This window comes from Mirounga angustirostris, unplaced genomic scaffold (genome assembly GCF_029215605.1).
Source record: "Mirounga angustirostris isolate CCGP_5_RB_7025 unplaced genomic scaffold, mMirAng1.0.hap1 SCAF_8, whole genome shotgun sequence".
NCBI lineage: Eukaryota > Metazoa > Chordata > Mammalia > Carnivora > Phocidae > Mirounga > Mirounga angustirostris.
The window spans coordinates 3,444,554-3,470,130 of NW_026991716.1; the positions used below are offsets into that span (position 1 = coordinate 3,444,554).

The 25,577-nt window shown below is 45.6% G+C and overlaps 1 protein-coding gene across 1 annotated transcript in view; it reads right to left on the reverse strand.

Moving 5' to 3' along the window:
• Nucleotides 1-3,729: 3,729 nt before the first annotated feature.
• Nucleotides 3,730-25,577, reverse strand: part of SCGN (secretagogin, EF-hand calcium binding protein) — a 35,440-nt gene continuing 13,592 nt past the window's right edge. Inside the window, exons 7-11 of the mRNA XM_045865943.2 lie at nt 17,354-17,409; nt 12,039-12,084; nt 11,710-11,769; nt 10,137-10,205; nt 3,730-4,203 (exon numbers count right to left, since the gene is read on the reverse strand). Coding sequence (XP_045721899.1) covers nt 4,075-4,203; nt 10,137-10,205; nt 11,710-11,769; nt 12,039-12,084; nt 17,354-17,409 — 360 coding nt within the window. The 3' untranslated portion in view covers nt 3,730-4,074. The remainder of the gene's footprint in view (nt 4,204-10,136; nt 10,206-11,709; nt 11,770-12,038; nt 12,085-17,353; nt 17,410-25,577) is intronic.

The following is a 25,577-nucleotide window of genomic DNA, read 5'->3' on the forward strand; positions in this document are numbered from 1 at the left end:
CTATTTCTCTGAAAAATGCCATTGGAGTTTTGACAAGGACTGTAGTGGATCTATACATTACCTTGGTCGTACAGACAGTTTAACAATATTAATTCTTCCAATCCATGAACACTGGATGTTTTTCCATTTATTTGTGTCTTTTTCAATTTCTTTTACTAGTCTTATAGTTTTCAGTGTATAGATCTTTCACCTCTTGTAAAATTTATTCCTAAGTATTTAATGGTTTTTGATGCTATGGAAAATGAGATTGTTTTATTTATTTCTTTTTCAGATATTTCATTGTTAATGTATAAAAATGCAACTAACTTTTGTATATTGATTTTGTATCCTGCAACTTTACTGAATTTGTTTATTAGTTCTAACAGTTTTTTAGTGGGGTCTTTAGGATTTTCTATCTATAAGAGCATGTCATCTACAGAGACAATTTTACTTCTTCATTTTTGATTTGGAATGAATAAGCAAACATCTTTGGCAAGGAGACAACTTTCGGGGTGCCACCCCCATACTTTTCCCCCACCCATCAAATCTATACAACATGGGCTCTGATGAGAGACTTCTGCCCTTTGGCAGCCCCTTCTTCAGTATCCTGTTCCCCTTTGGTTTCACAACAGAGGCGTAAGGCCATTTATCTTTCTTGGCCATTGCTATAGACTGAATGTTTGTGTTCCTCCAAAATTCCTGTGTTGAAACTTAATCCCCAGTGTGTTGGTATTTGGAAGTAGGGCCTTTGGGAAAAGATAAACATAGGGTGGAGCCCTCATGAATGGGATTAGTGCCCTATGAAAGAGACCCCAGAGAACTCCTTCACCCTTTCCAGCATGTGAGGACACAGTGAAAAACAGCCATCTATGGACCAGGAAGTGGACCAGACACCAAATCTGGAGCCTGCTTCTCCCTCTGCCTGCCATTCTCCCTGCTTGTCCTCTCTCTCTCTGACAAATAAATAAATAAAATCTTAAAAAAAAAAAAAAGAGAGAGAGAGAGAGAATCTCAAGCAGACCCCTGGCTGAGTACAGAGCTGGATGTGGGGCTCAATCTCATGACTCATGAGATCATGGTCTGAGCCGAACAAAGAGTCAGATACTTAACTGAGTGAGCCACCCGGGTGCCCCAGCCTGGGAGATTCTGATAGAGTCTTAGCTATATCTTATAACTAAAAGCTTCCTGGTGTTCAGGGCAAGTAGCTGCCCTCAGTGGATCTGAAAACATTACTCTTAAAAGAATAAAACTTCTCTTCCCTACCCATCGCCACCTCAGTCATCTTCAGATAGACACCGAGGAGGATAAAGACCCTTGGCTAAGAATTTATATGGCTCTTGCTAGAGCAGTAAGCTCAAACTTTCTCTTCATGTAGCTAAAAGAGGATTCATGAATTAAGTGGATATAGGACAAGTTTGGATCTAGTTTCTACTTTGGTCAATTCTAGAAAGGGCTCTATTTAGAAGCAGAAGATTAAAATTGGAACCCTTATGTATGGCTGGTGGGAATGTAAAATGGCGCCGTCACGTGGAGGCTGGTTTGGCAGTTCCTCAAACAGATAAACATAGACTTACCATGAGACCCAGCAGTTCCAACCCTGGGTATAGACACAAAAGAATTGAAAACAGGGACTGAGATACTTGCGTGGCAGTGTTTACTGCACTATTATTCACAGTAAGCAAAAGGTGGAAACAAAGCAAGTATCCATCAACAGATGAGTGGATAAACTACATGCGGAATATCCATATGGAGGAATATTATTCATCCATAAGGAGAGAACAAGTCCTAATACCTGCTACGACACAGATGAATCTTGAAAACATGCTGAGTGAAATAAACCAGACACAGAGGGACAAACATTTTATGATTCAAGTTTTGTGAAATATCTAGAAGAGGCAAATTCATAGAGACAAAAAGTAGACGAAAGGTTACCAGAGGCTAGGGATAGAGGGGATGGAGAATTATGTTCTTAATGGGTTCAGAGGTTTTGTTTGCAGCAATGAGTAGGTTTTGTACATAGATAGTGTTGATAGTTGCATAAGATTGTGGATGTAATTAATACCATGGAATGACACACCTAAAATGGTTAAAATGGCAAATTTTATCTCATATATATATATAACCAAAATTTATATGTATATTTTATATCTACACATAACCAAAAAATATATATGTAAAAATTTTTTAAAGAGCTTTAAAAAAAATGGTAGCAGAACAGAATGCATTTTTGACCCTAAAAACTGGATGTCTCAAACCAAACAGAAGCTGCATTGCAATAAGTAAATGTAAAGTAGGTCCAACTGCATTAAAATAAAAGACTTCTGCTATGGTTTAAATTTAAAAACTCAGGGGATTCAGAGGAGGAGCCGAGATTCTGCAGAATAATGTGAAATTCTGGAGATACATATTCTTCCACCCTTCCTGTCGGTTTGGACTGTCTCAACTCTGAAAACCAAAGTTTGTTCTTTGAAGGGTGCACGTGTATGTGGCACCCTCAACATCTGCATGGTGAGAAGGGGTTCGCATGCTTGTCTGGCCCCATGCTGCCCCCTGGGCTCTCTTTGGGCTCCCATCAAGCGTTGCCCCAGACTGAGTGACCCAGACTTGGAGAAATGTCCTGCTGGGGATGGCGGTGGATCCCACAGTGAGACCCAACCTGTGGGAGGGGCCATGTTTTCCTGAAAGGTGCATGAAATGGGCCATAATGAAGTCCACGACTCCCCACTTCTGAGATGTCCAAGCCCATACAGCTTACCATCTGCCGCAGTGTCTTCATCTCTAAGATTGGTCATGAGAGTACCTACCACACGGGGTTTCAGTGAGGATTACATGGTTTGAAGTGTGGGAAGCACCTAGAAGTACCTAGCACATAGAAAGCACTTGATGGTAGTTATTGATATTAATTATTTGTATATTTGATGTAAGGGACACCTGAGGGGATAGGAACCCGGTTAGGGCCAGGGTCTGCCATTGAGGGGAACCCTGTGAACGATGGAATTTCTTGGGTTATGAATGGCTCTGAATATACCATTCTATACTACAATTTTTCTGAATTACCTAAAGCATCATATCAAACCTGAAATTCCTGCATTGTTGGGTGTAAGGTAGGGATGTTTTAAGAAACAAAGTGTCAGGATGGTAAGAGAGAGTGAGGCTTGCCCCAGGAGAAGCAGCACCCCCCCCCCCGATGTGGGGACTGTGTCAGAGCCCAGGAGTGAAGGAAGCAGGGGTCTGAGGGGGAGCCTGCAACCTGCAGAGGGGCCCAGACACTCGGGGGCATCCAGTGAGACTTGGATGTCAAAGATTTGCTAGAGGACACTGGTGGACAGGGAAGGAACAGAGTGGGGAACAGACACATGGATAACCTGGGAAGCATTTTCTCCGAATTTTCTCCTGTATTCCTACCTTCCTGACCATGTGAGATTACAGAGCACTTAAGAGCAAAACCCAGCCCATGTCGAGTGTTCTGGTCTCCGTGCAATGAATACAAAGGGATTATTGGCAAAGTCACCGACCAGGGCTTCTGCGAACTATGGAAGGAAGCAGCAGGTGTGAAATCCATTCGGATCTTGCCCGTCTCCGTCCTCCTCATCACACCCACCCCAAGTCAGAGAACCACCCTGCAGAACATTGCAAAGATCACAACACAAAAACAAGGACCAGCGTGTCTTTGTTTCCAGCTACAGGTTTATTTCCATGACAAAATCGATTTGTAGAGGTCACAGGATGCCAGACTCGCCCACAAGGGAGCACAGACAGATGGACTCCGCTCCCTGCCTCCCTGGTGACTGCAGGAGGGCAAGCAGAGCAGATCCAGCGGGCTCGCTGGTTCTGTGGGGGGGACGGGAAAGCCCAGGATGGGGGGAGGATGGATAACACAGGTACTGCATGGGGGTGGGGGGATGCTTTCAGCGAGGCGGGAGAACACCATGCCCTTAGCAAGAAAGCCCTCGCCCCCCACCCCCGCCCCCAGCCCAAGGATACCGCCCGGGTGGTTAGGAAGTCTGCCCATGTGTCCCAACAGCAAAGCACAGGGAGCTTAAGCAGCTGGAGCACAGAAACATCCAAACAGCAAAAGGCAAAGCGTTCTGGGGATTAGGGATTGATTTTCAGCCCAAGACACAAAGCCAGCTCGGACTTCTGAATTTTTCCATCCTTGTTCACATCACAGTGGCGCAAAAGAATCTCCCGGAACTTATCAAGGTCCACTCCGCTGATGCTGGGCTGAGGACAGTGAAGATCACATGTCAGTGGGCCAGCCAGTGGCAGCCCCAGCCTTTCATGCCAGCCCCGCCCCGCCCCACGCTCACTACATGCAGGGACCCCCTGCCTGCTGAGGGGGGCTCCGTGGGGACAGGCCGTGCCCCGTGATTCCAGCTCCTCGTCGTGATAGAGATATTTGCCTCAGAGCAGGGGATTGTTGCTGCAGATCCTGCCTTGCCACACAGACCCACAGAGAACACCCATTTTACTCTCTCCTGGTGGGAGGTTTTTGTGCCTCTAATTTTATTTTATTTTATTTTATTTTATTTTATTATTTTATTATTTTAATATTTTATTAATTTATTTGAGAGAGAGGATGAGCAGAGGGAGAGGGAGAAGCAGACTCCCCACCAAGCAGGGAGCCCGATGCGGGGCTCGATTCCGGGACCCTGGGATCATGACCTGAGCCAAAGGTAGAAGCTTAACCTGAGCCACCCAGGCGCCCCATGTGCCTCTAATTTTAAAAAGGGTTATAATGAATGAAAATCAAACTAGAACAGTATGTCCCTGAGCTGCAGATGTTGGATTTATTCCAAGGGATATTTTAGGGGCTAGGAAGTAACTGTGATACGCACCAGTTGGGAAAAGAACATCAAACTCAAAAGGCCTGCAAAAGCGAGCAATTGCGTGAACTGAGTGATTCTCCACAGGCTATTTAATGCCCATGATAACCTTGGGTAACCCAGGCTCACAGATTAGGACACGGACGCTCAGAGCTGAACCATCCTACCAAGCTAGGGAACTGCAACAGCATTTCTGCTCCTGAGTCTTCTGCCTCCAATGAAGTAAGTGCTCTCACCCCCCCAGTTCACACCACTGTGCTGGAGAGGCGGCGGTCTGACCGGCCGTGTGAAGGCTCGGGGTCTAGATGAAAAAGTCCAGGTCCACAGAGAAAGGAAACCCAGCTCATCAGATTCCAAACCCCTTGATTACTGAGCTAGTCTCACCCACAAGCAGAGGAGGAGGCCATGTGCAGTGTTTGCTTTAGGAGCCGGGGAAGCTCTCCCCGTCGCCCAGCCCACGCCAGGGCTACCTTGCTGCCGAAGAAATCTCCAAAAACCTTGAGTAGGAAACAAAGCCTTTCATTCTTCAACTAGACAGCTGAATTAAGACGAGCTAACCTGCACTGTCCCACAGGATAGCTGAGTGACACCAAGTCTATCCGTTATCCCAGGTTTTCATGGAGGGAAGGATGGAGGGCAGAGAGCAACAGGACCTGGGAGCTAGATAGCACAGCAACAGTAACCTCCAACGTGGGGCAAGACTGCAGGGGACATCAGGACATGAATCTGCGGCCAACGGCACTCTCTGATGGAGGGTGCGTCAGTAATTAGACTAAGAGGACACACTGTCAGTATGTCCTCCTTGTCGGGGCTTACCCAGGATACTTCCTTGGGTGTCAGACAGGCAGGTATAGGTGTGGTCCAGGAAATGGCTTAGAAGTCCTGAGAACAGCAAGCTACACTCCATGGCTCCATATCGGGAGTCCATTTCTTGTACAGTTGCAAAGTGGGGACCTTTGGTTACCAGCATCCTCAACACTCCTGCCGCATCCTTTGTCCAGTTAGCAGCATTCTGCCCCAGGATCCTCTTAGCAAATTCCCATGCTTAGAAAAGACTCAGGTGGTAGTCATTTACACATTAGCATGAATTAATTTGCCAGTGAATTTACCTCATTTAAGCTATTCTAAGCTTTTTTTTTTTTTTTTGAATTTGTTTCCTGCAAAAGGAATTATTTCCTTATTTTGTGAGTGTGTGAGTGTGTATTGGGAGGAGGGTATGAATGTGAGTGTATGTAAGGGGAGTTTCTTTGGACTTTCAGAGTTATGCTTTTAATGTTCGACAACTCACTGGGAGTCAGGAGACCTAAATGCCACTGTTCAGTAATATTTGGATCATGGAAGACAAATCACCTGAGATCACTGGGGGCCTCAGTTTTAATAACAAGTCACCATTATAAGTGCCCATAGGTCCCAGATCTAAGGGTTCTACACAGATTAATTCTAATCTTCAGAACAACCTGATGAGGTTGTATCTACTATCAACTTTTAATTGACAGATGAGAAAACTAAAGCACAGAGAGGTTAATTAACCTTCCCACTGTCGCACAGCTGGTACACGTCAGAACCAGATACAAACTCGGGCGGGCAGGCCCCAAAGCACATCTCTTTAACAGTACACTGTATCATAGCCGCCCATGCAAAAATGCATTTTGTATTTCTTATCCATCTCATAGGAAAGTGTGAGAGTGGATCTGGGGTAGCTGGCTGAAAAATGCTTATCAGCCCCCACTTGAATCCTGGAACTAGGGGAACCTTTGGGGCTGGATATATCTCCTTGTGCTTGCCCATGCTAAGTGCTCAATTACATCCATGGAATTAGTGAATGTCTCCAAATGCAGTGTTCATGTTTTCGTCATGTGCCCTCCCTTTTCTGTACGTTCCATCTCTCCTAAAACAGCGAAAGCGAATATCCAAAGCTTCTCCCCAGATAAGTCATTACCAGCATTCCCCAGATCTCCATGCTAGAGTCGGCAACAAGACCCCAAGGCCCTGCCTTTACTTGGAGTCACAAAACTAGCAAAAGAGGAGCCCCACGTTGGGTGTAGAGATTATTTAAAAAATAAATAAATAAATAAAATCTTTAAAAAAAAATAAATTACTAGCAAAAGAGGAATGCGTAGGTAAGGGATATCTAACCACAGGTAAAATCTTATACAGACACTAACACAATGACTGGGACTGGGAAATGCTTATCAGTGGAGGTCACCGATGCAGAATCTACCCAGAAACAAAGTCTGCTAATAGAAGGTCTACTCGAGGTTAGAGATGACTCTTCTGTCTCTTCTTTCCTTTACTCTCAAATTTCTCTATGATGTATGTATCATTTTTATGATTTAAAAAATGAAAAGAAACGGTAACATGCATGCTAAGGGCTAGCAGCTCCTTGGAGGATCACATATTAGATTCAATCCTTTAGGTTAAGTATTGTCCCCTCTTGCTAATCATCTCCTTGTCAACAACAGAGAAAAGCAGAAGCGGTGTCTAGCAGGAAAAAGAATGAATTCTGGGGAGACTGGGAGCAGGAACTCTCTTCACTTCCAGGCAGACATCCTGGGCATCTCTGGTATCCCATCTGTTTGGCTTCCCACATTACCATCCACAATCCACAGTTCTACTCCTTGGTGTGGGGTGCTGGGCATCTTAAATGTTTTGCCTTACTACTTTCTACTTTAAGCTGTGGATTCTCGTGTTGATTTTCGTGCTGTGCCAAGGGGCCTACGGACTCTTTATAAAAATTGTGCAGAAATTATTTTGTCTGATCTCAACATACTGACAGAGGACAGCCTTGGGCGCCTTTTTCCAGAGATCAGGGAAAGGGATGTTCTGGTAACCAAATAATCTGTTAATACAGATTCAACGTATGTATCATCCATAGTTGTACAGGAATAAAAGGCTATAAAGTAAGTTTTTTTCAGGGTCATTATAGCAAACGTCAGGAATCCTGACCAGGACTCTCCACTGAGAAACTGAGCCAGCTCCCAGCTGACCTCATGACATGCTCTGATAATTGCTTTTAAAATAAATTCCAGGGGCGCCTGGGTGGCTCAGTCGGTTAAGGATCTGCCTTTGCCTCGGGTCATGATCTCAGGGTCCTGGGACCAAGCCCTGCATCGGGCTCCCTGCTCAGCAGGGAGTCTGCTTCTCCCTCTGCCTGCCACTCCCTCTGCTTGTGCTTTCTCCCTCTCTCTCAAGTAAGTAAATAAAATCTTTTAAAAAAATCCAGATATTGGTTTGTTGACTTGTCCCATCGTCCTTTCTAATAAAATGAAAATTTTAAAATTGCAAGAGAGGACTGTAGTTTATGAACCTGAGAAATATCAGAATTTACTCAAAGATTTTCCCTTGACAACATCCTTCAAATTATATGGTGAATAGTTTTTTTAAGCAACCCCGAAGACTGGGAAAGATCCAATACAGGTTTGCACCTCAATGATCTGGCTTCAGAGGAGAACATTAATAATTAACTACTTTTTAAGTACTTTTTAGCTCAATAAACCAGCCCTGGTCAACTGCTTTTCTACTACTGAGCCCAGCCTCACTCAGTCCTTGGAAACCGGCTCTCTTCACTTGGCTCGTACTTATATTGAGAGGTACCTTTTTGTTGAGCCAGAAGCCCCACTGAAATAGACGGGCAAGGACAAGAGTGATGGGGGCTCCTCCGGTTTCCCATGGAGGTGATACAAATCTATCAAAGAGTGAGGCAAACGCATGTTTTTGGATGGCCTAGAATTTCCCCCTTCTCTTTAATTTCCTCTGGGAAAATGTTTTCTCTACTCTGTGGCTGGTTTAGGTTTTCCTTCCCTATCTCCCAGTAACTTGTGGAAGCCGTTGCCAAGCTCAATGACACCTGAAAGGGTCTGGAGGTATGTGCAGCACCCTGGGCTGTGGACTTGGGCAGTCGGCAGCCCGAGCTCCGTGGCTCAGAGGAGGCCACACACTGCTCTGAGAAGCAGCGCCCCCCATCCCATGCTTTCTATCAAAGGCAAATTAAAACTGCGGTTTGGCCAAGCCTACCAACATGCGATTTTAATGTCCTCTAGATAACTGCTCAGTTTCTATTACGGAAATCATTCTGGCATGAAATAGTAAATACAGTGGGACTTTCCTTTAGCAATCAATGCAGAAAGTACCACCACACCTGGACCCATCCGCTGCACAGATGCTGGTGGAGTCTCCAACAGGGGCACCCGTGAAGGAACCAAAGAAGAGGCAGGGGACCAGCTGGGATGGGAACAACGCAAGTGAGGAGGCAAAGAACACACCAGTCATCCTGACCAGCGTCCATGCCCGCTCAGTCACAGAATGTGAACTTCCTGGAGATTTGTGCAAAAGTTGGTAAATTGGGGGAAGTTTTCTGCTGCAAAACTCCATAGTTTTGTTGTTGTTGTTGTTGTTAGAGAAAGAGAGATAGAGAGAGAGAGTGCTCGAGCAGGGACGGGAGAAGGGGCAGAGGCAGAGGGAGAGAGAGAATCACAAGCAGGCTCCATGCTCAGTGCAGAGCCCAACACGGGGCTCGCTCTCACGACCCCAAGATCATGACCTGAGTCGAAATCAGGAGTTGACGCTTAACCCCCCGTGTGCCCCCCAAACTCCATAGTTTTAATCAGGTTTTCAAGCAGGTCTGGGATTCTAAAACCAGTTAACAATTGCTACTCTAATTTGTTGCCATTTGGGCCTATCAGGACAGATTCATCATGTCCTGTATAAACCTCAAAAAATCTCTAAGGATATGAATGTACTAAATTCAGCGGCTAGACAGTCCCAGAGAAAAGGAAGAGTTGCCACGCGTCTGCTTAACCAGATCAGGCAGCCAGTTACTACAGTGCACCAGGATCTCAAAGGAGATCGCTTGTGATGTAGATTATAATTGAAATCCTATCACTTCGAGTCGCAGCAATGTCTTGATAGATAAGTAACCAGGATTTTAGGTCAGGTGTTAAAGCAGCCCCTCAAGGGGGGGAAAAAATCTCAAATATGGGATTTATTTCATGAAATTAAATTAAAAGTTTTAGGTATTCTAATAACCAAGTCCAGGTGTAGAAAGGCCTTTCTGTAACCAAAAAATGAGCAGAACTGTGCTCTTCTGGTAAAAGAGAGGGTTTTATAGGATGGAAACAAGAAGCTGCTATGGGGTCAAATGATCTTAAGAGAGAAAGGGAGACATGTCAGTTCTCACAGAGGCTCAGTAGTTGTTAAATCGACTGTGTCCCTAGATTTAGTCTCTGGCATTAATCGTCAGCCCCACGGATTCTCAGAAGTAAACAGTGGAATCAGTCACAATGGCATCCCTGACCCACGAGGAGCGAAATCTCTACGGCCCCGTGACATCACCTGGACAAGCTCCATCATGTCCTTGACAAACCCGTCCACTTCCGGGCCTTCCAGAGCTCCTGTTCTACTCTGAAATAGACAAGAAAGAGCCTGTCAGTCAAACATCATTTTCTTAAGCCAGAAGGCTAAAGAATAAATTAGGTGAATTGTGCAAATCAGTATTCTTCTGTGGTTGCAAAGATGTTCGGAAACGGCACGTTGCGGTGACGTCCTCTGTGCAGAAAGTGCACGTTCCACAGACATGACAATAATTAATTGTACGTAACGACCCCCACGTAAACAAATGGGAGTTCCTTGGCTCTTGCAAATCTCATTAACATGATATATACCGACCTCATTTGCTTCCCAAATACCTGGCTTCTGTTCAGATAAGTGTTATTTGCACATCGTATTGGTCCTTGGAAGAATATAGGCTGACATTGTTTTTTATTGTGCTTTATGATTTAGCGAGGACTTGATGATTATTAAAGTTTTAAATCAGGAGTGACTAGATGGAGTGAGTATATTAGAATTATTATTTGGTCTGCACACAAACCCTTATTTTTTCCCTACTCATTCTATAAGAATGTCTATAAAATGCGATACATATTAAAATATTTCAGTTTCTTCTCTAAAGTCCCAGTCATGACAACTCATCCATCCATCTTTTCAAGTTTTCTTCACCCTGAAGCTTTAACGTATCATTTTTAAAAAATCCATTTTTTAAAAAAAAATTAGTGTATTTACTGAACACTACCTGCCAGGCACCCTTCTAAGAGCTTTACACACATGAAATCACTGAATTCTCACACCAATTCCATGGGGTAGTTATTATTATTATTATCCTCGTCACCCTAACTTTACAGGTAAGGGAAACGAGGCACAGGGAGGTTAAGGAACCTGCCCAAGGTCACGTGGCTAACGAAGCATGATTCAAACACAGGCGATGGGTCACACAGCAACACTTTGCTGAGCTGCCTCTCCCAGGTGATGCTCCTTTCTGCTCAGAATGTGACACACTCAGATGTCCAGTCTGTTGAGTTTCAGGACGGCATCTCTTTTGACTTTTCCTAACTTTCTCATTTTTCTTCCTTCTTGCATTACCCTACCTTGTCTTCAAGAAATGCAATTTCCTTGCCATACTTTGTGCTTTAGAATTATTATTTTCTCCTCTCTGAAGCAGGACCACATAATCAATCAATCCTACAAGAAAAGTAGTTTTTATGTCAACCAGGGCTCGCTTTGCCTCTATTTCTTTGGGTTGGATGTGGTTTTTAACTTGATTGTTTGCTTTTGTTTTCAAGCATACTTTTCTAGACGGAGATCAAGAAGGAGAAACTTTCTCCCAGTTTAGAGCCAGAGGGAAAAGAAACATGATTTTATTCTCTTCTCAACCATAAATTCTCCTTTGTCCATTTTAACGTAGTTTTCAGAAGTTCACATGGAGAAGCTGAGGGTATGACCTACCAGCATACATGTGGGACTGCTATTCATCATTATCAGTTTAGGGTCTGTGGGTAGGATGACCCCACATAGGGGCTAAACAAGCTTGCTCCCTAAAAGTAGCCAGCACAATCCAAAGAGACACACTTACAACATCATAGTGGGCAAAGATTTTCTCAAAGTCCCTCTTTCTTTCTTCAGTGGAACAAGCCTGTGTGTGGAGAAAACAGTATGTCAGTCCAGCATTGGGATGCTTCTGATGTACAATTCTTCCAGGGTTATAGACAACTTTTATAAACTTTTATGTTGTTTTTTTTTTTTAAGTCAATGACCCTAATCCCTTGATTCCAACAGTGAGCCTTGCCGGTCTCTAGATAAATTACAGTGAGACAAACAGATGCCTTCCTTTCTTCCCTCCCTCTCGAATTTATGGAGAGACATGAATGACACAAGCCCACCTAGAGAAATGTCACTACTTACATCCATTTTAAATTGGAGAAGGAAGTTTTCCTGAAGAGCCAAAATCCTAAATGGAAAAGAAGAAAAGAAAGTAATTTACATGATGATCTGTCAGCTCTCAAAGGCAAGCAGATCCATAACTCTGGCATGAGGAAAGGGCAGGCAATTTCCAGATCATTTTGCAGAAGAGGGTGAGGGCTTGAAAAATGGGAATTTCTATATTGTAAGAACAAATTAAAAAATTAATTGGGAGAGACTTTCATAGGGATTAGTAGTCACCCTAGAGAGACTTTTAAAAAGTCGTCTTGGTGGAAAATGGCAGAAGGGCTTATGAAAACTCTCTCCTCCATAACAGCAATGAGAAAACTGGCAAAAAAAAAAAAAAATCAAAATAACTTTTTCAGAATTCCAGAAATTCAAGTCTTACAGAAATCTGGGGAGTGTTTATCTTGGAAAAATGACTAAATCTGGGTAAGAAGAGTGGATTTTGTGGCTTTTTAACTTGCTTCATCCCTCCAACCCCCTCAACTCCATGGTATCTTCGAAAATGAAGAGCCCATAGTCCCAGGAAAATGAACATTCTAGCAGCTGTAGTGAGCAGAACAGAGTTGGAGCCCTTTCAAAATCTAATTCCCAGAGAACTGCCATTATTTGACTTCTTTGATGTTCTCTGAGCGACCCCACTTGCAAGGTGCACTTATTCGACCTGATTTTGAACTCACCTAGTGGACAGGCCTTTTACCTGGGAGCATTTGTCAAAAACAATGAAAAGCAATTATTTAAGATGACAGCCGACCACGGTGGCGGGTAAGAGTTTGGTTAAACAGGGGCGCCTGGGTGGCTCCGTCAGTTAAGTGTCTGACCTTGGCTCAGGTCATGATCTCAGGGTCCTGGGATCGAGTCCTGCATGGAGCCAGGCTTCGTGCCCAGCAGGGAGTCTGCAGGGAATCTGCTTCTTCCTCTCCCTCCCCCTCTGCCCCTCACCCCTGCTCATGTTCTCTCTGTCTCTCTCTCTCATAAATAAATAAAATCTTTAAAGAAAAGAGTTTGGGTAAACAACAGGCTAACTAAAAAAGCTGAAAAGGAAAATCTGGGAGAATGAGATGTCCACTGGGCTTAAGTTCTAACATATTTCTGGGAATCTAGAAAGCTATAGACATGCATTCGACTACATCCATGCCCAGGACTGTGTGCATGCCCTGAAAAGACCTCAGGAGGCCCGAAGGTCTCACCAGTGGCTTATCCTCAGGCTCTGTACAAGCAGAAAGTTAAGCCTAAGCAGAATTGTAAACTTCCTGGTTGCATGTAGAAGATGTGCCCTAACCCATACACAGGGCCCCTCAACAAACATTGGGAGACATACAAGGAATCTCTGCCCAATCTTTAACTAATCATTCAGCAACCAAGCAGAGACTTCAGTGTCCACATATGACAAAGAAAAAGATTTTACAGGATTAGTTAGAAAAAGTCATTAAGCAAAAAGACAACAATTATCAACAATAATAAATGTGACCCATAAGAAATACTAAAGGGATTCTTCGAGCTGAAATGAAAAGAACACGAGACAATTGCTTCAGTCCACATGAAGAAATAAAGAACCTCAGCCAGACATGAAAGGCCACGTATTGTATGACTCCATTTATATGAAATACCCAGAATAAGCAGATCCATAGAAACAGAAAGTAGATTAGTGGTTATCAGGGGTTGGTAGGTGAGGGAAGGAGAGAGTGATTCCTGATGGGTATGGGGCATTTTTCTGGCACAATAGAAATGTTCTAGAATTGGGCAGTGGTGATGGTTGAACAGCCTTATGAATAGACTAAAGTATACCAAATTGTACACTTTATAAGAGTAAATGTTATAATACATAAATGATAAGCAATAAAAAAAATACAGGTTTTTTTTCTTTTGGAAAACAAATGTATTTCCATACTTCCTGCTTAATTATAATTGTAGTTAATAGAATACAGTCTGTTTCAAAAGACTAAAGCATTGGATTTATGTTGCACTCATAATCATGCATTCACAATATAGAGAAAGGCAGAAAAAGTATCACACAACAATTTGGAAAATTTTGCTCTTCCGGATGCCCAGGGTAAAGAATTAATCTGAGCCAAGTAAAGGGTAGAATATCCTGGAACTCTACGAGGAATCCTGTCCTTATCTCTCGGTTGGCACCAAGCAGCCTAAATCATAGTACCAGCAAGAGGACATGTACTTGAGAGGCGCTTGTATGTGGAGCAAGACGGCTGCCTTCTAGAGCTGGAAATAGAGAGAGGAGTCCCGTGCATAAATGTTTTAAGACCTTTAAGTCATTCGGTTATTTCCCTATTGCTGCTGTGACAAATGAGCTCAGATGTGGTGGCTTCACCAGCACAAATTAGTATCTTACAACACTGGAAATCAGGGTCTGAAGCAGATTTCACCAGGCTAAAGCCAAGGTGTCCATGGGGCTGCTTCTTTCTGGAGGCTCCAGAGGAGAATCAGTTTCCTTGCCTTTTCCAGCTTCTAGAAGCTGCCTGCATCCTTTGGCTCATGGCCCCTTTCTCCACCTCAAAGCCTTCAAAACCCGACCCTCTGCTTCCTTCTTCCACGTTTAAAGGACCCTTGTTATTACTCTTGAGCCGACCTGGATAATCCAGACTAATCTCTGTGAGGTCTGTCAATGAGCAACTTACAATGCTCTCTGCAGCCTTCATGCATCTTGCCACGTAACATAAAACGTTCAGTGGTTCTGGGAATTCAGACATGGACATCTTTAATCTGCCTACCCTCGTTGTCACTGTCAAATTCCGTATCAAATTGGTTTTGAAAGAAGGTAATAACTGTTTTGTCGCTTTGCATCTCTGTTCAGTACGAAGTCAATTCTTCCTTCAGTCCACAACTACTCATTGAATCCTCCTCTATACATAACACTCCACTAGGAGAGAAGCTATTTAAGAGATTAAGGCATACTTCCTACCTTCTGGGTAGGCCCCCAGTGGGGGATGTTTGGCTAGCTGCAGGGAGGCCTTTTGGTAATCACAGTGACAGAGGGCACATGACTGACAGAAGGGACATGACCTCCATAGATGGGGGCTGGGGATGCTAGATGTCCTGCATTGCATGGAAATTTCCACAGAATGGGGAATCATCCTGTGGAATGTCCAGGGGAGCACTCATGTGTGCACAAATCCTGCTTACAATTATATTTGAACCGAGAACTGAATTCCTATTTACATAAAAATCCAGGGTATTTTTCTCAAGGTATACATAATTTGCTAATTGTGTCAATTATCCATATAGTATAGTGAGTCGTGTAAATTGAGGGATGACTGCACTTTGTTTCATTTGGAATGCTATCAAGACTTATTTGTGGGCACCTGGGTGGCTCAGTCGTTAAGCGTCTGCCTTCGGCTCAGGTCACGATCCCAGGGTCCTGGGATCGAGCCCCGCATCGGGCTCCCTGCTCGGCGGGAAGCCTGCTTCTCCCTCTCCCACTCCCCCTGCTTGTGTTCCCTCTCTCGCTGTGTCTCTCTCTGTCAAATAAATAAATAAAATCTTTAAAAAAAAAAAAAGACTTGTTATTTATAAAATTGTATCAACAGCAACTGAGCTCCTGACACATGAGTTGCCAAAAGGTCACATTTGTATCAGTCAACATCTGAACTGACATATTCACAGTAATTCTACACCACGGTGTAAGCAACAACCCCTCCCTTATGTCTTCCTGTGGTTCTATCTATCCACCTAAGCACTGAAATACACCTTATTCTATTATTAACTGTTTTCCTTTATTTCCCCTTTATGTGTTATAGTTTGTGCATTATACTAACTGTTTTAGCATTATGCAGACAGGTAGATTATATTATCTGTGGATTTTATTTGAGGAGTAAAAGTATCGTTGACGATAGGGTAGAGAGCAGTTTACAGCAGTGGCACACTCTCGCCTCCAGAGGGCGCTCGAGGCTCCTGGACTCACTACCTCTGAGAAGGGCCTTGAGTCAGCGGGGGTGGGTGGTTTTGGTGAGGGGAGCAACGAAATTAAATGCTCTTGTTTTCATCCAGATGCCATGTTTTGAGTGAATCTTTTAGGTATTTGGGTAATCCCGTTAGGACTGGCTCTCACACAACTCTCAGAGTAGCTAGACTGACCTCTACTTGAGAGGAAACCTTGCCTCAGTTGGCCAAAAGAACTGTGAGAAGTGAGTGGGACCCAGGGGACAGATCTACGAGGCCACAGGGTGGAGATCCCTCAGTCCTCAACCTTTGGGAGAAACACTCTTGTCCTCCTCTGGTCTGGCTGGTCTCTCTGTGCCTCTTCCCCAGCAAAGTGGCCAAATTTGGGACGAAGTTCCTGGGGAAAGTAACCAAGGAGGATGAGGCTCAAAATAGAAGACCCTATAGAGTGTTGGGGTCAATGTCCTGGTAATCACTAAGGAGAGGTTCCTCCTGGTGTGTCCCCATTCGCAGATGCTGCCAAGAGAGGAGGTAGCTCGTACGGGGCTTTGTGATTCTGAACTCAAGTTAACATCTGCTTATGACATTGCCAAGTTAACTCTCCGTCACTGAAAATCACCCTCAGTCCGTGGACTCCCTGTCTTCCAGCCACACCTGCTTGTGCCCTGCAGCCTGTAACTGCCACCCCCGTCACTGTCCACGCTACAGCTCCATCCACCCCATCCGCAGGCCCCTGGGATCGTAACTGCTCCCCCTTCTGGGTTATACCCATGTATTCTGGATCCACTGATTTTTTTTCCTCTCTGTGACAATCACAGGTCATCTTGGGGTCAGCCAGCCTTGAGATGATGTGCTGACATGACCATCATGTCACAACACCAGCCTTGCAGATGCACTTTCCCAGGTACTAGGCCACTTCTGCTGTCACCCCTCCCCTCCCCTACTCTGGCCTTCGGGTGCTGGGTGCCCATGGAGGCTACTTCAACACCGAAAAACCAGACAGCACAGCTGGAGCCTGGTTCAGTCGTCCCCTGTCCTGAACTAACTGCTCAGCTTTCCCAGAGCCAGTGAATGAGATTCCAGACATATTTTCATGGGGTCCTTATGTGAGACCAGGAACGTCTGGCCTTTGAAGGCAGGGCTGGCCCATGACCCACCTATAAAATTTTATGAAAACTTTGTGTATTGCACATTTGGGGGGTGTAGTTTTTATTATCTTTACAAAGGGATCTGTCACCCCCAGAAGATTCTAAACAACTGCTGTTTATTTGGCCAGATGAGCCTGTTCTTCAGGGTTCCAGGCAAGACTTGACCTCTGCCTTTCAAAGGGAAGTGTGTGCATCGTGGAACCCCCACGATGGTATGTCTGAGTCTGACACCATTCTCAGGCTACTCACCTTGCCAAGTCATTAAGATCCAAACGGCCATCCTTATTTTTGTCAAAGATCTTCATCTGGAATGCAGAAGGGGACACAACTGTAAGAAGTACTTGTAATGGGAATTCACTTTGAAAGTTACCAAAGCACTTTGTCCTTTTGCCATTCCGATCCCAATGTTGTCTAAACCGCCTGAGGCTGTCATGTCAGAGGGCACTCCCTACTGAGCACAGAAGAAATACCACTTTTCCACTGAAGGCCGAAGGCGTTGAGGAGGACAAGATAGAGGGGAAAGTCCGCCTCTCTAGGCTTCAAGGATTGTAGGAAGGAAGAGCGGGACAGGCAGAGATGGGGGCATACAGTGGACAGGTGTGTGACCTAACTCTGCTGGAAAGGGGTTCCGGAGGGAGGAAGGCACTAATGAGGAAGGAGTTGCTGTGGTTCAGCCTCCCCAAGACACTCTGAGCACCCAGGGATTTGGACACTGGGTTAAGAGCCAGTGGACTTGCCATGGGGCTGGCTGTGATGGGATGAGGTGACGCTGGAACCGAGGGCGGGAGTGGACCCCAGAGCCTCAGGCTGGAAAGAGGATGTGTCATAGGGAGACACTTAGCATGTCTGACTCCATGTTGCCTCTGTTTCCCTTGCTGCTTCGACGTATGGCTGACAGACCTCCATGGACCCCTGCACATAGGCATGCTACAGCTGAGACGTGCAAAATCCACTCTTTCCCCTAAACCCACTTCACCCGAGGAGAGAAGGAAGTACGTATAGAAATAACAATGCTGAGATTTACAGGGACACTATGACCAGATTCCTGTACGCAACGATCAAGTAACCAAGGACAGAAAGGTTTCATAACCTTCCTTGGACCCCTGTGGGCTCCTGAACATCTACAGATATCCGTCACCTCTTGACTCCAACCTCCTCCTAAAATAAAAGCAGCTCACATTTCATGCTAAGGAAAGATGTTCTTGGGGACCACAATCTGCCACCTCCTTGGTTTGCTGGCTTTCTGAATAAAGTTGCTTTCCGTCCCCCAGCATCTTGCCTCTTGATTTACTAGTCTGCCGTGTGGCAAGAACATGTGGACTCTGCTACAGATGTGGCAGAGAATTCGTGGTCTGCATCCAGCAAGAGGTAAAGGATGGCTGGTGGATTGGCCTATAGTTCCCAATGGGCTAGCCAGAGCTAGGAGCATGGGTTATGAGCTCATCACAGACTTCAGCTGTGAATACCAGCAAGGCAGCAACTGAGTGACCAAGAAGCATCATCCTGGAGACCAGAGGAGTCAGAGCTTTGTGCCCAGGGACGTCGGCTCCCCACCTCCACCATTAGGGCCCAAAGCCACTTTTCTCTCCTTGATGCCTTTTTTTTAAAGATTTTATTTATTTATTTGAGAAAGAGAGAGCACATGAGGGGTGGGAGGAGCAGTGGAGAGGCAGAGGGAGAGGAAGAAGCAGACTCCACACTGAGCAGGGAGCCCTACTCAGGGCTCGATCCCAGGACCCAGAGATCATGATCTGAGCTGAAGGCAGACACTTAACCAACTGAGCCACCCAGGCGCCCCTCCTTGATGCCATTTTTGCAGAAGACTCTGGGTTGGACGAAGATGACTGAGAAATCGAAGAGGCCAAGCTCCTCCTTTTGTGGAAAGACTTAGCATTATATCCAAAGAGACTATTTAAATTATTAGATCAGACGAGGCTTTATACAAGATAGGATTCAAAGTTAAAATCAGGAAGACCAGATTAGGCAAGATGGAGGAGAGACATTTCATGGCATATTTGAGTCATAGTTAGTGAGTGAATTTGTGACTTCACAACATTTTAGTGCAGCAGAATATCTCTAAACATATTTGTAGGAAGAGGCTGTACAGGGGAAAAGAGGGAATGAGAAAATCTGAGAGTATGTCTAACAGATTTTTGCATTAAAAAACATATCCGGGGCGCCTGGGTGGCTCAGATGGTTAAGCGTCTGCCTTCGGCCCAGGTCATGATCCCAGGGTCCTGGGATCGAGTCCCACATCGGGCTCCCGGCTCAGCGGGGAGCCTGCTTCTCCCTCTGACCCTTGCCCCTCTCATGCTGTTTCTCTCTCGCTCTCTAAAAAATAAATAAAATCTTTAAAAAAAAAAATAAAAAAAATAAAAAAAACAAAAACATATCCATCCATCCTTCCTCACTCCCTAAATCCAGTTTCTTTTTAATATTTGAAATGAATTTGAAAGTCCATTTCCCTAAAACTTTAGCATCAAAAATGTATATTACAGAATCTATTAAAAAACAGGTTATATATTTATACACTCGGATATATAACACATCCAATCACACCCCTTAAACATAAATTTTATATCCAGTAAAAATCCAAGAGCAGTACATTTTGCTGGAGACTGAGCCATGAGTTATTCCCCATGGCACCATCATTATAAAAGGTTCTATTTTAATAGAGAGCTAGACGATCTTGAGCTTTAAGCAAGTAGTAACTCATCTCGAAAGATGTGGACCCATCTCCACTGTTGTGCAAATTATTCAAAGGGGAAAATGCCCTTTGCTCAAAATTGGCTTGAGGAAGAACTGAACACCAATGTGGTAAATCACATTTCTATCCATCAGAAAATGGGCTACCTGGTTCACTTAAGAAGTTCAGCGAAGTGGTCTGAGTCAGAGTTGTGAACTGAGGGTCATCACCATTAGCTGGTATTTCAAGTCATGAGGCTGGTTGAGGTCACCAGCACAGGAGGGAAGAGCTCTTGAGATGGAGCTCAAGCATGTTTCCCATCAGCCCGGATCAGAGTTGAATGTCTCCATCTATGGAAGGAAGCAGCTCGGAAGCCAGCGACTTCCATCCAGGCCCAAAGGACAAGGGCTGGGACCAGGGTAGAGGATGGGACAAGCTTAACCTCACATGTCTCTCTGTCTGCCATGGTCTCAGATTTTAATTTGCACATTTACAAGAGTTCAAGTTCCACACTCTAATTAGGTACGTGAACTTAACATCTCCCACATGCATTAGCTTACGTTTTTAAAAGTTCAACATTACCTGATAATATGCTATTCGGACAGCTAATCTTTCCCCCTGCCAGGTACTGGCAGCCCCTCTCAATTAGATGTCCTAATTGGATTTTGTTAATAGGCTGTTTCCTTCCTTGTCCAGAACATTAATTAGGAGTTAGAAGAAGGTTAGGTCTGCAGACCTCGACTTTTCGCTTATGACTCAGTGCTCTGCTGTGACTCACTCATTGTTCAGGCTGCAGACAGCTTTCAAATGTGCCGATCCTTATTTGAGTCTATTTAAATTCATTTAGCAGGTTACATTTCCTAAGTAAAGCATTTGATGCAAAACCCCGGAACCAGATCTGTAAGGCAGAGCTACTCCCACTGTACCCATTGCTCAGAGAAAGCCATTAAAGCAGCCATGAGGTGGCTTCACACTTGGTGTATCACTTAGTTAGACGAAGGTTCACACTTGGTGTATCACTTAGTTAGACGAAGGTTCATACTTGGTGTATCGCTTAGTTAGACGAAGGTTCTAAAATCTCTTTGGAGATTATTGAGTTTCTGAAAGTTCATTCACCCACAGGTCATTAGGGAAATGTAAAAAGTCTTTAAAAAAAAACAAAAAACTATCATCCAGGTCCCAAATATGTTCATTGGAAAAGTATATATAAGCCACCTCTGAATTTAAGGAATGCCACTGAAATAGATTGGCCATAATCTCATTAAAGTCATCCAGTCTTCTGGTTAGACTAGGTCTGGTTAGACTAGGTGGAAACTCTTTTACCGGATTCCTCAACACTTGCCTATCACCTCAAGGCATAAAGAACCCGTGAGGGGCCACTTGGATTTGATTGATCATGAGCCTCTCCCCACAGGACAGTTTGGAACAAAATGAGTGCTTCTGGGCAGCACACAGAAGCAGAGGAACCACAGGCTTGGACAACGAAACAGACACTGAATAACAGGATGGTCTTGGTCCATGGACGGTTCTCACCCCAGATACTCAGAAGTTGGGTGAGACTACTCGGATCCCCCTCAGCTGATTCACGGGGTTCTCGGCTTCCAGATGCGAGCCGAGAGGCATCAAAAATTGCACACTGCCGGATCTTCTTCAGCCCCGGGCATCCCAAGGGAGGAGTGGCCCCCCTGAGGTTAAAGATTGAAACCTAAAGGCAGTGCAGAGAAGCGCTCTGGGCGACCAGGGTTGCCGGGCTGATGCGTGATGTTCAGAATCTTTCCAGCCGAGTGTTGGCTTGGCAAGCAGCCCATGAGTCTCCCTCATGGCCCTTCTGTCCCTTATGATGGGGTTGAATGAGATGACCCCTAGAGACTCTCCGAAGGCACAGTTATCTCTTCTTCCCCGCCCCCCTGCACCAGCTTATCAGCGCTTACTCTGTCCATCTACCTACCTTCTCTTGTCCTGCCTTTGAGGAAGCTCTAGAATTGTGGCTTCCTTATGATCTGCCTGATTTTTGAAAAGTCAGGAAAACGGGATCTCAAGATAAGATCGCTGTATTTAGGGACCAAAGGCAAAATTGAACTCAACTTGTCGGTGGAAGGTCTATGACAATGACCAGCACAGTGGGGATGAACAGGAGCGACGAGAGTGAATTTTTGCTCTTTCCCTCCAAATTTTCCCTAATAGGAAGATCCCATATGATCAGGGACCATATCTGCCTTGGTAAGTTCTCCCTAAATATTTATTGAATGAATGAACTCACATCTTTGAGTGACCTAGTTTACTAGATGGTATTCTGACCTGGAAGAAAAAAGCATGAAAGGAGTGAGGGTTTTGGTGAGGGAAGATATGCTGGTCTCTTTGAGAATCTACTCCTCAGCCCAGAAAAACATGTGTGTCTCAACTTAAGGAACCTGGTGATGTGGATTCTGAATCCACAGGGACGTGTCGCAGGCCTGTCCTGCTGGGATTGTCTGTTCAGATTTGCTCTGCTCTGCTTCCTGCACATCCTCCAGCTCTAGCCCCCACTCCTGGTGCCTGGTTTCCTGCCCTTTGTCTCTGGTCCTCAGCATGGGGGCAGGACCCCAGTGAGAGCCATAAAGGATCAAGCTCAGCACTTCCAAGCTCTCCTGGCTCGACCCCGGAGGGTTTGGTTTAAAAAGAGGGGGAAAAGGGAGAATCTCAGAACATGAAGCACAGCTTGAGGAAGGTTGGACCTGTGCAATCTATGATCTATGAGGCACCTGCCCAAGGGGGATCAAGAGCCATCATGGGGGTGGAGGGGCTCAAGGAACACCAGCCAGGGAGGCAGGACGGTCCCAAGGGCAAACTTTGCTTTTGTCCTCACGGTTTCTTATTTTAGCTAGCTATTAGGTAGGCTGGAACTCAATTCTGACAATTTGCATTAAGTAGCCTACTGTGTGCCCGGCCCCGCGGGAGGCCAGGGAACGCAGAGATACGCCGCCGCCCTTGCGGTGGAAGAATCACTGGCTGGGAAGGAACTAGATCCATAAACAAGTGGAGTCAGCATTGTTCTTGACTGCAGCTGACTCGTCAGGAATCCTGCTAAATCCTAAGAAGCCCTACATGGTCTGGCCTCTGGTGAGTGGCGCCTTCGCTTACCCCGCCCTGGCCCCAGGGCTGTCTTCCTGTCCTTGAAGATGCCAGGCACACCGCTGCCCCAGGGGCTCCGTGCCTCCTGCTGGTCCTTCCCCGAGCACCCACCCCCCGCCTCCCCAGGCCCTCACCCTCGCCACCTTGCAGGCGTGGCCAGCCTTCGTCCTACTCTACCTTTTCATTACCCTCTGTCATGCAATCTAATTTATTATTTACTATGTTTCTGGTTATTGTCAGTCTCCCCTTTGTCTGTTGCGCTCACTGCTGGGTACCCGGCGACCAGAGGGGTGCCCGGGGCAGAGCAGAGAGTGGGTAGTTGTGGGATGGGTCAAACCGATGACCTTGATGGGCACGTCAGAGATATGCACAAGGTAGTCTGGGCGCACAGAGGAGAGGCACCTGCATCTGCTACAGAAGAAAGTTTCTGGAAGGTTTTCTAGGGCAAGATGACGTCTAACCGAATCTTGAAGGACAAGCAGGAACCAGGAGAAGAAAAGGAGGGAAAAGAGAGTTGAGCCATGTTAAGAAGTGAGGAAGACAGGCGCCTGGGTGGCTCAGTCAGTGAAGCATCTGCCCTGGGCTCAGGTCGTGATCCTAGGGTCCCAGGATCACCCTCATCAGGCTCCTTGCTCAGTGGGGATCCTGCTTCTCCCTCTGCCTCTGCCCCCCTCCCTCTGCTTGTGCTCTCTCTCTGTGTCCAATAAATAAATAAATAAATCTTTAAACAAACAAACAGAAAAAGAAGTGAGAAAGAGGTGGTTTAGCATTATAGTTAGAGCCCGAGGGAAACCCCTCAGAATCAAAGGTAACCAAAGAAATACTAGAACCATGCTGGAGGGGCACCTGGGTGGTTCAGTCGTTAAACATCTGCCTTCGGCTCAGGTCATGATCCCAGGGTCCTGGGATCGAGCCCCACATCAGGCTCCCTGCTCGGCGGGAAGCCTGCTTCTCCCTCTCCCACTCCCCCTGCTTGCGTTCCCTCTCTCGCTGTGTCTCTCTCTGTCAAATAAATAAAATAAAATCTTAAAAAAAAAAAAAAAAGAAGCATGCTGGAGATTCGAAGTGAGAGCATTTCATTGTGTAGTGCATGTTTTTTAAGTGAATAAAATCGAGGTAACAACAGTGCTGACACGGTGTGAACTCCAGGTTGGAAAAGTGCTCAGCTGGAAACATGATCTGCTTGTCTTTCTCTGTCCCAGGCAGTTACAGTGACATTGCCCCTTTCATAGTCTTTATTCGGCTGGCGGGTTTCACTGGAAATCCGGTGGGAAAAACCCAGAGATCTCCCCATACTGGGGAACTGCTTCCTGCTTCAGGGGCCTCCCACTTCACCCTTCAGAGCCGAGTACGTGTTTACTCAGGATCTCAAACACCACAGAGCAAGAAGCCGAATTATTTCCTTCATTGAGATCCTGGCCTGGGGTTTGATTCTGTCCTTGGCATGGGCTTCACTTGTCTGGGCCATTTACAAGTCCTCATGGTCAAGAACACCTTCCTCCTTCCCAGGGCAGGCACTGGTGACTGGGGGCAGCATTTGGGTAGTCAGAGTGCAGAGGGAGCGGTGGGAGGGGCCAGGGCTGAAAACCAAGAGGGCTCAGCTTCCAGTTTAACTGGGGCCTTTGGCCTGGTAACTTAACTTCTCCCAGTTACCCAATCTTTGCAGTGCATTTAAGAATTCAACGTGGCGGGGCGCCTGGGTGGCTCAGTCGGTTAAGCGTCAACCTTCAGCTCAGGTCATGATCTCAGGGTCCTGGGATTGAGCTGCGCATTGGGCTCCCTGCTCAGTGGGGAGCCTGCTTCTCCCTCTCCCTCTGCCCCTACCCCTGCTCGGGCTCTCTCTCTCAAATAAATAAATTAAAATCTTTTTTTTTTAAAGATTTTATTTATTTATTTGAGAGAGAGAATGAGATAGAGCATGAGAGTGGGGAGGGTCAGAGGGAGAAGCAGACTCTCTGCTGAGCAGGGAGCCAGATGCGGGACTCAATCCTGGGACTCCAGGATCATGACCTGAGCCGAAGGCAGTCGCTTAACCAACTGAGCCACCCAGGCGCCCCTAAATAAATTAAAATCTTAAAAAAAAAAAAAAGAATTCAACTTTTGACTCTGTCACTTACCCTTTCTAGGCCTCCACCATCAGATATATAGCATGAAACAGCATGAACAATGCCAACCCTGCCGAGAAGTCATCAGAAATAACACCATATTTGGAAACATCACGTAAAGGCCTCATAGATCAACCTAGTGGCACACATTTTATGGGAATTCACCACCTCTTCCCAGTGGTATGTGCTTCTGACTGTGCACCAGGAAGTTGAGCAACGTCAGTCTGGTCAAGAGCGCCTCATATAATAGATGTAACAATCCTACAAGTAATTAAGGCTTCCCCAGCCATTTCCTTGCTTATGAACTGAGAAACCACTTACAGAGTTGGATTGGAATGGAGCGCACGTCTGGGGACAGGGAGGGGCTCGTAGGAGATGAAAGGCAGGGCACCCGGGCTGTTGATGGGAACCGGGAGAGATGTTCCATGTTCCTAGCTGAAACTGAAGGTGAGGACGCGGTCGCCAGAGGCAGCTTCTCCCACACCACCATTTTTCAGGGAACTTTGACACTGAAATAATCTCAGGGTCATTCAGCACGTGGATGCCGCCAGGGGCAAGCAAAATAATGACA